At 38.0% G+C, this 12,846-nt stretch overlaps 1 protein-coding gene across 2 annotated transcripts in view; it reads right to left on the minus strand.

Moving 5' to 3' along the window:
- The window catches only part of LOC140158492 (bone morphogenetic protein 1 homolog), a 108,777-nt gene that overhangs the window by 7,424 nt on the left and 88,507 nt on the right, over positions 1-12,846 (minus strand). Inside the window, exons 13-18 of one of the 2 annotated variants that reach the window (XM_072181590.1) lie at positions 7,078-7,167; positions 3,736-3,916; positions 3,126-3,251; positions 2,361-2,488; positions 862-1,075; positions 121-206 (exon numbers count right to left, since the gene is read on the minus strand). In XM_072181590.1, coding sequence (XP_072037691.1) covers positions 121-206; positions 862-1,075; positions 2,361-2,488; positions 3,126-3,251; positions 3,736-3,916; positions 7,078-7,167 — 825 coding nt within the window. The remainder of the gene's footprint in view (positions 1-120; positions 207-861; positions 1,076-2,360; positions 2,489-3,125; positions 3,252-3,735; positions 3,917-7,077; positions 7,168-12,846) is intronic. The other variant, XM_072181591.1, reaches the window with a different exon arrangement.

Consider the following 12,846-nt stretch of genomic DNA (forward strand, 5'->3'; position numbering starts at 1 on the left):
AAGAAATTAAACAAGAGAAAAAAAAGAACAGAGGAAAAACGAAGGATGATGAAAGGAAAAGCAAATGAAAAACAAAGAAGCAGCAAGATAAAAAAAAATAAACAAATATGGGTTAATTACCTGACTTCCATAATTAGTGTCCCCATGTGTAGCGTGTGAATACAGAGTCTGTGGGAGGTAATCTGCTTTCAGTATTCCACCACATCCTGAAGAAATAAGAAAATAGGTATGTATTCAAATAATCACTGTCATTGAAATACAACAATAAACACTCAAAAGTCAACTTTGCACCCAAACTTACTAGTGTTTTTGGCAGTCAGTGATGTTGGTGATAAATTCATTTGGTGCAGCTTCAAACTGTGAATGTACTTTTCAATAGCTGGTATAAGCCCCCACATAAGCCTTACACACAGGTGCTTTCAAGGCATCGCATATCTTCCTCGATATGTTAACGTCACTTCACAACGTTTTGCAACTCTTTAAAATGTTATTAAAATATCTTATACCCTTTATATATCCTAACATCTAAACCATTAGGTGAAGGTGTCCTATATATGTAGCATCAACTTCAAAAGAATCTTTAATGAGAAAGCATTAAGTGCTGAAAAGTAAAAATTGGGTATAATATTATTACTAAAGAAACTGGTATGCACATGGTCATCCTTACATCACATGCATAGCCAGTTAAATCAACTTGATTTCACTTGGGAAAGTTGGAGGGGGGGGGATAAATAAACAAATAGAGATATATCCAGAGCTATAGCATTTTCTGCCAACCTTTTCTGCCTTTTTAACCTTTTACCAAAATACTTGCTGGGATATACCCACTGAATAACCCCACCATGTTTGGATGCTACTTACTTGTTGAATGTTCCGCTCTAAAACCTTTTCTTGACACTGAGGCATCAGAATAAAATATTAAAAACATAGTGTTACTGCTAGCTGTTATTGGATCTGGTATACGACTGCCACAGTATTGTCCCAAAGTTAGATCATCTCTGGACTCTCCATCATAAATTTCAACATGATCATATGCACATTCTTGGTGTTGTTCTAGATCAAAATCTTTGAATTCCTGAATAACAAGAAAGGAACAATAATTTTTGAATGTGTAAATACACTAGTGGGAACAGCTGCATTACCTTTACTACTTACCAAGTTAAACATGCTTTCAACTACCTCTAACCAAATAGATTTGTGTTTTCTGTTTTGTTTTTGTTTTGTTTTCAATTAGCCATATAATGACCTGATGATTTCTTAAGTTTTGGCATGCAGAAAGAACTGTTAATAAGACTGAGTCAAAGAGTCTATAACAAGTATATAGATGAGTTGACTTCTGACATCAATGCCTGGCAGTATGCACACGCATCACAATTTCAATTGTTTTTTTTTGGCAGTATGCGCGCGCATCATATTTTGTTCAGGGCTCGTGTTTTTAACCCCCCCACATCACAATCAGGCTATTGAACAGTGTAGCGGTTGCATGGGGTTCACTCAAGCAAATCGATATACCAGTCCCTTGCCTTTGTTGATAAACATTAAGGTCAACTCATCAATACTAAGAACTATGACCTATGGAGCATAAAAGAAAGCAGTGTTTTATAGTGCGCTACGCACAGGCACAACTCCTAGACACAGCACACTTTACAGGTTGTTGCTGACCACTACGGCCCCACATAATTCCATAAACCATTAAACAACAAATAAGGGACTTTGCTGCTTCAAGAGCGCACACCCTAGAATTCCACAAATAACCTTCACAACCAGGATCAGCTCCCCGAGTTTCGTACGGGTTGCAACAAGACAAATTAGTAGTAAGTTCCTTGTCCAGGGGAATTTCAAGCGAACTCAGTTTTTTCCATGAGAGTGTACTAGGCACCGCCAGGGCTCGAACCGCAACCTCTCGCACCATAGTCGAACGCCTTAACAATTGAATCATCTTGACTGCAGGGTCTTGGCAAGAAATGGAACAGAAATTGGAAACAGATCAGAAAGCTATAGAAAGGAAAATGATCCACCTCTCATTGCATGATAGAGTCAGACATACAGAAATCAGGAAAGTAACCCACGTCAAACTCCTCTTGCAGAAGATGGAGATGGGCAGACTCATCAACTGAGGATAACTAGTGGATGACTAGAATCATAATAGATGCCAGGACTGGGATGAGAAGATGAAGACAAAAAAGACATTGAAGAGATGGTATCACCACCTTCATAAGTACATCAGCTTAGGCATCAATGGCAAGAAATAGAAGTAGATGGAAAATGCTGGAGGAGGGCTTCACACAGCAGTGGGTGAAACAGCCTGATGAGTGAATGTGACCCTGTGATTTTATGTATAAGGCTATTAAGTCACTTACCAATACTATTCTATGTCCTGGTGTAGATGAGATATGCCAACTACATTCTTTTCTCTTTGGATAATTATCTGGATAATTAGGACTGGTGATCTCACCGGAAGGATCTGTGATATCACGCTGACATCCAGCTAGAAGGAGGAAAACAACAAAATGATACTCAAATGTAAATGAATCATTATGATGTGGCTGAATCTAGGAGTGAAACTTTGGAAGTTATATTTCCCTTCTCTTCCCTTCCTCTAAATCTATTTAACTCTCATATCTATCTGCCTCTGTTCCAGTTCACACCTCCTGTGCAGGTTTCTACGATCTCAGTACAAAATATTTCTATATGTTTTCATCTACAGGCCAGGACTACTATTGGCAACCTGTAAGCTTCGGTGCTCAATGGGTTTCCATGAAGAAAATGTGACAAAAATTCTTTGGAAACAGATTGTAGGAAATCGCTCCAGCCTGGGCCCCTACAAAATTTACTCCGAATAGCCCAATTACATAACCGCAATTTGGTTTGTCATACATGGAGAACCAAAACAAAATATAATTTTGGTTATTTAAGCTTGCCTGTTGTAACGGTTTACTCATGTAGTGCTTAATATGCACTCCGCTGTTGACACAATGCATTACACGCAGAATGCAAAAAAGGACCACTTTAAATTAAAATTTGCCATGCGCATGGCTAGATAATCTGGAGTTACGCTATTTTCCACGCAAACATGATGGTATTGGTGGAGTCTCGACTCTTTTGAATACTGAAATATTGCTTACATTCTTTGCAATCTTTGTTGTTTTCATGTAGTGAGAATCCATTACGACATGAACAGAAGTAACTGCCTAGAGTATTAGTACAGATATGCTGACATTGACCGTTGTCTTTATCACACTCATCAATATCTGCAAGATGAAATAAAACAAACAGTATTCAAGATATATTAAGATTTAATTCATAATCAGTAGGCACAGTGCAATTAACTACTATACGTTGATCAGCTCGTAATCAGCGGGCCTTATTACATTGCGAACGTAACGTGATGTGATAGTATCTGGTAGCGACCCGCCACAGAATTTGTCATAACTGGGTGTGATTTCTTACCTGCATCAAACCTTGCAAGGAATCCCACCTTAGCTACAGTACTGTCTGATTTAAATTCTACCCTCATATTGTTATAACGTGATGTGATAGTATCTGGTAGCGACCCGCCACAGAATTTGCCATAACTGGGTGTGATTTCTTACCTGCATCAAACCTTGCAAGGAATCCCACCTTGGCTACAGTACTGTCTGATTTAAATTCTACCCTCATATTGTTATAACGTGATGTGATAGTATCTGGTAGCGACCGCCACAGAATTTGCCATAACTGGGTGTGTTTTCTTACCTGCATCAAACCTTGCAAGGAATCCCACCTTAGCAACAGTACTGTCTGATTTAAATTCTACCCTCATATTGTTATAACGTGATGTGATAGTATCTGGTAGCGACCCGCCACAGAATTTGCCATGTAGCTCTCCATCTTCTGTCAAGCCACTTCTTACTTCAACATAGTCATATTTACACACCTATTACAGAAACAGTAAAGAAACATGAACAATATTATGTGCAATTTACAAAAATAATCATCATATAATCTTATGAATAATTATACTTTCATGTAAAACAAAAAAACTTTCTAGTTTTCAGGCAAATCAAAGTTGATTCCTAAATGTCTATAATTTGTTTCACATCTAGTTTTGTAGAAACATAGGTGCGTATTTTGCTGGTCTCATCAAATCACACAACGATTCCAATTCTGAGAGCTTATACACATGCGTACAAGGGCGGTTTGTTGGTACTCTTGCAGTGCAACCATGTTATTGTATGTACTGACAACACTGTCAACTCCAGATTTAACAAAGTATAGAGCCTGGCAGAACCTATACACCTGTTATTGTTTTCACCATTCAATATTTTTTCCAAAGAGAAACTGGAAAACATCTCTTGATTTGCAACATATATCATATTAAAATATGGTTTCATGTTTTTGCTTTTTTTTCCTCAGCAACAAATGATAGGTGATCTGCTCCCATAAAACTGAGGGTAAAGTCAAGACATTCCAACTGTTGAGTTGATGTTTGAAGACACGTCTGTATTGGCAGTAGTTGTGAATAGGGACAACATTGAATAGGACAGCATATTATGCCCCATTCAAAAAGAACAAACCACTGACTATACAGGTGTTTCCAACAACTCAACAAACTCGAAACTCCCAAATTATGACTTTAGGCTCATTTTGTGGGAGCAGGTCACATATGGGATAGAGTCAGATAATAAAATCAAAGTGTGCCCTCACTTTCTTTAGCAGTTGTTATGAAACTTAGAATTTTTCTACAAAAGCTGAAGTGAAGCACATGTTTGTCAAAAGTTACACTTTTTACACCTCTAATATTGTTTTCATCTCAATACAGGATGAAGGTAATTCTTCATTTTACCCACATAGCAACATAAAAAGCCTTTGAAACTCAAAACAGGAAAATTTAACAATCAAAGGCACCTTTCTAGTCAAAATACAATAGCAATAACATACTCACATGACTAAGAAATTCAAATTGTTTATGACAATAAAATCAAAGTTTAAATAAAGAATATAAATAAAGTTTGTTAGGAATATTACAGGGAAAATTGAGTGAAGCATGTTACCATGAAATGGTCAAGAGAGAGCCCAGTAATGAACAAAAGGGAGAGGAATAATGCATGGTATCCTGGCTGTAAGGTGTTGTCAATGCACTTAGAGTCTGTGGTATTACATCACAAGTGTTGAGGCAACCTGTAAGGAAAGACAGCCTTTGATGCAAAAGGTCCTGGGTGCAATCCATTATGTAGGACAATCATTGATAATAATTATATGCGCTCTCTAATACCAGGGAATGATTTGTTGGCAGGATTTGGCAATGGCAAAGAATTCACAGACAGTTTCAAAAAAGGCCTTTGTAGGCTATGCCCTAGTCATCATAATAAAACACTACCTGTAAAATGAATGATTGAACTATATACGTTCAATCATTGTAATTTACTCTGGGGTAGGCAGTTAATTTCAGGTCCACTGTAGGGTGTTTGAAGTAATTGTTAAAAGATGTAAAAAAATAATTACAAACACCAAACATGACAATTATCTTACTAAAACTTCTCACAGGCTGGATATGTTTTACTGGACTTTCACCTTTCCCACATAATTATCATGTTGAACTTTCAAGCAATATGCAGGTGCTCATCCACACACCTGGGTGGAGATAGGCTATTGAGATGAGATGCAAAAATTGCCGGAGAGCAAAACACAGGCCTAAAGAAAGTTTAAATTGATAAATAAACAAGTGCTATACCTGGATTTGAACCTGTGGTCATTAACTGCCATTTACACAAAAATCAAAGTGTGTATCATTAATGTCACTAAGGGTAATTAATGGGTTACCATATTAAATTATCAATGCACCTTTTATATAATCAAGATTGTAATACCACAGACTCAGCAATGCACATTAATGCCACATTCAAGTTGAGATGATACCATAAAGGAATTGGTAAGGAACATAGGGTAAGAGGAGGATTTCAATCCACTGGTAGAAAATGCATGTTCCTTATTATTAAGAATCAAAAGTGAAAACAATAGTATATGGGAAATCTATATAGTACAAAGAATAAATAACATGCAACATGCAGTATGAATTATAAAATTTGTGATTAATAAATATAGTTCAGGATGAAGGTAACCAGCAGGCCCATAACCAGGCTGCTTCCCAGTTACAGGGTTTGACTCACTCTCAGTGCTGCTGAGAGCCATTATGGGCCCGGGGGTAAAATGAATGTCAGGGGCCCTTTTTTACGGGCTCCTTGAGGTCTCTTTTTCTTTGCTTTTATGGGCTCATTAAGGTATGTTTCCTTTTTTATGGGCCCGGGGGTAACACACCCCCTTATCCCCTTGTTGGCGGCACTGCTCAGTCTGCTTACAATGGAGTACCAATAATCAGTGAGTACTCATGATACAGGGTCTTTGAAATTTTCAAATCTTAGTTGGAGTCCATTCCTGGTCAATTTTTGAGACAAAATGGTGGTCATTTGTACCAAAGCAAAAAGAATAACTGCAAACCTAAGATAATTCACAACATTGTACAGATAACAATGCTCATCTATATAATGTGGCATCTTAAAAGATCACTGCTTTGAAACCACACACAAAAGGGCTATTATTGGTTAAATTAGTGCAAAATCAGACCTCATTTGTTTGCTCTTTTGGTATCTCTTCTTTCTACAATTTCCTTTGAGTTTCCCTATTTCTTCCTCTTCCTCTTCCTCTAACAGCTTTTTCTTCCCTCACTTTTTTCAGAGGCTATAAATTTAGGGGTTCAATCGAACCCCTCGACTGAACCCCCCTGGCTGCGAGCCTGCAAAGGTAGGAGCCATGTGGAAATTGCTATTAACGATGCAAGGTGTGCATGCGTAAGGTTTAATTTCCAGCCTAAATACTCAAGAGGTATTTAAAGTTCAAAGCAGGGAAAGTTTCAGGCAAGATGATAAAAGCAAGGTTCATGGATAAGATAATAAGTATTTAGGAAAACTTAAAGGCTGCATGCTTTAAGTATGCAAATGAAAACTATAAGAAGGTTAATTTGCAGGATAAATGAAAGCTAAGGTAGGGTTAAAGGTCAAGGGTTAAAGATCAAGGGTTATGGACAGCATGTTCAAATACCTGGGCAATCTCTAGATGTGATTCAGCAGCATGCTCCACTCTGTTAACAGTTAAATTACCAGTTGAATTGCCTTTGCTCATGATAACACCCTGAAAATCATGAAAGCTTAAATCAATGGGATTGTCATATAATTAAAATTGTGACATGGGATTGTCATAAAAATAAAATTGTGACATGGGATCGTCATATAAATAACATTGTGACATGGGATCATCATGTAATTAAAATTGTGACATGGGATTGTCTTATAATTAAAATTGTGACATGGGATCGTCATATAAATAAAATTGTGACATGCAATTTTTAAAAATCCAATAGGAAAATTGCCGACAAACAGCTTGTGCCCCTAATCAGACCCGGTGCCCCCCCCCCCCAATGTGATGACCCACACTATACCACTGGTGACATGGGATTGTCATATAAATAAAATTGTGACATGGGGATTGTTATGTAATTAAAATTGTGACATGGGATCATCATATGATTAAAATTGTGACATGGGATTAAATCAACTTGATATTTTATTTACCTGGATGACTGAGAATATACACAAATATATGGGATCATCATGTAACTAAAATTGTGACATGGGATCATCATGTAACTAAAATTGTGACATGGGATCATCATGTAACTAAAATTGTGACATGGGGTTGTCAAATAATTAAAATTGTAACATGGAAGTGTCATATAATTGTGACATGGTACTGTCATACAATTTAAAATTGTGACATGGAAGTGTCATATAATTAGTATGGTCGTTGAAGAGGAAAAACAGTGGCTACCCGGAAAAAATTGGTACAAAGCTGATTTTTGCACCAGACAAGCAGAATATATCATAGAACATCATATCCAAAATCCGAAAAAATCCTCTTTGGGGAATTCGTTTTATCAAGATGGCCGCCAAAATGGCCGCCACAACATATAATTAACTGTATCTTAGCTTCTAAAGCAGATATGATGATGATTTTAGTGTCTTTGAATAGGTTTAAGAGGTCAGAGAATTCAAATTTGTACAAATCTAACACACTGATGTCTTCAATCATACGGAAATCCAAGATGGCCGCCAAAATGGCCGCCACAACATATAATTAGCTGTATCTTAGCTTCTAAAGCAGATATGATGCTGATTTTAGTGTCTTTGAATAGGTTTAAGAGGTCAGAGAATTCAAATTATTTGAACAAATCTAACACCCTAATGTCTTCAATTACACTGAAATCCAAGATGGCCGCCAAAATGGCCGCCACCACATATGATTAGATACATCTCCGCTTCTGAAGCAGATATGATGATGATTTGAGTGTCCTTGAATATATTTCAGAGGTCAAAGAATTCAAATTTGTACGTATCTAAAACACTGAAGTCTTCATTCACACTGGAATCCAAGATGGCCACCAAAATGGCCGCCACCACCACGTGTTATGTTTAGGTATATTTTGGATAATGAAGCAGATATGATAATGATTTTAGTGTCTTTGAATAGGTTTTAGGAGTCAATTTTGTATTTATCTTCATAAGTATATGTCTTTACTGACACTGCAATCCAACATGGCCCTCAATATTGCTAAAAATCAAACATGATTAGCTAAATATCTCAGCTTCTGAAGCCAATATAATGGTGATTTTAATCTTTAAATAGGTTTTTAAGAGAACGAGGTTTTAAGGGTCAGAGAATTGTTGCAATTACTTAAAACCCGGGCTTATAACAATGAAGTGCAAGTCGCAATATAATCCCAAATAGCTGCCACCACATGTGAATATTATCTCAGCTTCTGAAGCAAAAGTAGCTGTCTTCGTTCTCATCTACAGGTATAATCGCCTCAGCATTTTGGCAATGTTCTCCTGTGTAATCTTCACAAGCTGTGACACATTTAAGTCCATTTTTGTGACAGGATCATCCGTTATTTACACAAGAATTCCTGGAGGAAAGTTTACAATCGCATCGCAAGCTTAAGCAACATATGTGGTGCTACATCTAAATTCGTAAGGATCGGTGCTAGAACGATGTCAGAGTGTTTCCAGCCCCATTGCTTTAAATTGGATTCAAGCCATTGTTTGTTAGCTTTCTCCAAAGTATGACCTGTAAAAGAACCCACAGACTGTGAAAATACGCTGCCCTTTCAGTAGGTGAAAGCTTTTGTAGATAGCTGTGGATCAAATGATGCTTTATTTGATGATACCATCGCCATGGATTAAGCGAACCGTAGAACGTTTAAAGAATCTTCTTCTCTGCCACCATATAAGAAAACAAATAATCTGATGCCAGCTGTACCAATCTGTTATAATGTCGCCTCAGGATCGCTCATCTAGGATGATATCTGATGCAATTCTTTTATCTTCTTCAACAAACTTTCTTTCCATGTCCAAATGTTGCAGAAGTTGAGTCGCAACCACTCCATGCATGGATAAACACAGGGCTGTCAACTTTTTGGAATTGCTTGGCGTGAGACAGAGGCGTACCGGGATTTGCCGACTCCAATGTTCATTTTGTACCATGATTATTTGAGCCACGGCGCCGAGACAGTGGAAAGCGGGGGAGGGGGGGGTAGGAGTAACAAATTATTCATGACGATGCGTGAGATTTTACTCATTTTGCGTGAGATTTACTATCTAGGCGTGAGATTATACTACCTTGGCGTGAGACCGTGAGAAAGTGCCCCATTGCGTGAGACTCACGGCCAATGCGTGAGAGTTGACAGCCCTGATAAACAGGAGGTCTTGAACTTTCCAAACCACCAACCCTTTCTTCTCTGAATGGAAGTACATAAGATATCAGCCATAGTCTGGTCTCAATGGTACATCAAAAGGACAAGTATATCTGTGTCATCTGCTACAACAGGTACTTCTCTTCCTTGTCTTGCAAATTGAAGGGTAGGCCTACATTCCACTATCAAAGTGTCAGGATCTCCAGTACTATTGTGCACGATCAGAACTAATAATAGCTTCAGAACTAATAATTGTTTCCACAATATATCTACATAGAAAGAAGGGTGAATTTTATGCGCATTTTGATACCCCCATTTGTCAAATGTCGCTCAATATTAACAACACAGTAGTGCTTTTGAACAAAAATACGAATTTAAGAGTTGCAGTTTACAGCGACCAATGGTTATTACGCAAGCATTGTAGTACGCAAAACCCTCCATTTATCTGCGCGTTGACTTCAAATAACTGTAACTTTTAAATATGGGTATTTTTCTTTAAAAACAGTGCTGTGTTTTTACGTTATTTTCGTCATACTACACCCTTAGGAACCGTGGACGTCCACGGTTGGAAGTGTCTTCAGTTGAAGGTGTATAAACTATCAAAGTGTCAGGATCTCCAGTACTATTGTGCACGAACTGACCATTGGTTTCCAAGTATCGACTCAGCAGCGAGATAAACTGACTGTTGTTCTTCTCATTCGAGAGAAAAGGTCTGCTGGTCATGATGAGAAGTTTGAGAACCTTCATAGATTCTGTGAGCTGAATATGATAAGAACAAATGCCAGTTTATCTCGCTGCTGAGTCGATGGATGGTGCACAATAGTACCGGAGATGCTGACACATTGATAGTGGAATGTACCCTTCAAGACAATGTTCAAGACAAGGAAGAGAAATGCCACTGGGGACCAGAATATAGCTGATATCGGTGGGTTGGAAAGTTCAAGACCTTATTAACAACGTTGGTGAAGTATTGACATTCCATCTCAGGTCCTGTTTATCCATGCATGGAGTGGTTGTGACTCCACTTCTGCAACATTTGGACATGGAAAGACAAGTTTGTTGCAGAAGATAAGAAGAATTGCAGCAGATATCATCCTAGATGAGCGATCCTGAGGCGACATTAGAACAGATTGGTACAAATGGCATCAGATTATTCGTTGTCTTATGTGGTGGCAGAGAAGAAGATTCTTTAAACGGTCTGCGGTTCGCTTAATTCATGGCGATGGTATCATCAAATAAAGCATCACCTGATCCACAAAAGCTTCCACCTAGTTAAAAAGAGCAGCATATTTTCACAGTCTGAGTGTTCTTTTGCAGGTCATACTTTGGAGAAAGCTCACAAACAATAACTTGGATCCAAATTGATGGGGTTGGAAACTCTCTGACACCGTACTAGCACCGGTCCTTACGGATGTAGATACAGCACCACACGGCTGGCTTTGTTTGTATGATACAAATGTAAACTATCCTCCAGGAGTCCTTGTGGAAATAACGGATGTTCCTGTGTCAAAAAGGATTTAAATGTGTCACAGCTTGTGGAGATTGCAGAGGAGAAAATTGCCAAAACGCTGAGGTGATTATACTTGCAGATGAAGTCGAAGATAGCTACCTTTGCTTCAGAAACTGAGATATAGAAAATCATGTGGTGGCAGCTTTTTTGGATTCTATTGTTACTGAGCACTTACTTCTGTGTTTTAAGCAATTGCAACATTGAAATCTGCAACCCCTAAAACCTACATTTTCTTAAAAGCCTCATCATCATCATCAGTCGGCTGCGGAGCAGGCGCATTTACAAGCTTTCTCCAACTAATGCGATCTTGGGCAAGCTTAAACAATTTTGTTTGGCTGCAGCATCCCTTCAGTATCTCCCAGGAGGTGCTGGACATACTGTAAGTACAGTGTGCGTGGTCGTCCCGGTTTCCTCTTCCCATGTGGTGGAATATAAAGTGCATATTCTTTCACAGGCTCGCCATCTTCAAGACGCAAAATATGGCCGAGAAATTTGAGTTGATGAATCTTTACTCTGGCAACCAGTGGAGTGGTGTTGGTCAGGTTGTAGATGGTTTCATTTGGAATCCGATCCACACGCTTGATGTTTAACATGACTCTGTAGCAAGATGTTGCAAATGCATTGATCTTGTCTTAAAAGCCTATTCAAAGATTAAAATCATCATTATATTGGTTTCAGAAGCTGATATATACAGTTAAGCATGTTTAATTTTAGCCATATTGAGGACCTACACGTCAACAGCCGCTTCCGGGGCGTTTTGTGCAGAAACCACATCAAGATCAAGATCAAGATCATCTTGGATTACAGTGTGCGTGAAGACTTGACTTAGTACTTTAGATAAATACAAAATTGACTTCTGCATCACCTAAAACCTATTCAAAGACACTAAAATCATTATCATATCTGCTTCATAAGCCAAAATATACCTAAATATAACACGTAGTGGTGGCGCCCATTTTGGCGGCCATCTTGGATTCCAGTGTGAATGAAGACTTCAGTGTTTTAGATACGTACAAATTTGAATTCTTTGACCTCTGAAATATATTCAAGGACATTAAAATCATCATCATATCTGCTTCAGAAGCGGAGATATATCTAATCATATGTGGTGGCGGCCATTTTGGCTGCCATCTTGGATTTTAGTGTAATTGAAGACATCAGTGTGTTAGATTTGTACAAATTTGAATTCTCTGACCTCTTAAACCTATTCAAAGACACTAAAATCATCATCATATCTTCTTTAGAAGCTAAGATACAGCTAATTATATGTTGTGATTGAAGACATCAGTGTGTTATATTTGTACAAATTTGAATTCTCTGACCTCTTAAACCTATTCAAAGACACTAAAATCATTATATCTGCTTTAGAAGCTAAGATACAGCTAATTATATGTTGTGGCAGCCATTTTGGCGGCCATCTTGATAAAACAAATTCCCCAAGGAGGATTTTTTCGGATTTTGGATATGATGTTTTATGATGTATTCTGCTTGTCTGGTGCAAAAATCAGCTTTGTACCAATTTTTTCCGGGTCAAAATGTCCAACGACCATAC

This window comes from Amphiura filiformis, chromosome 8 (genome assembly GCF_039555335.1).
Source record: "Amphiura filiformis chromosome 8, Afil_fr2py, whole genome shotgun sequence".
In the NCBI taxonomy this organism is placed as follows: Eukaryota; Metazoa; Echinodermata; class Ophiuroidea; order Amphilepidida; family Amphiuridae; genus Amphiura; species Amphiura filiformis.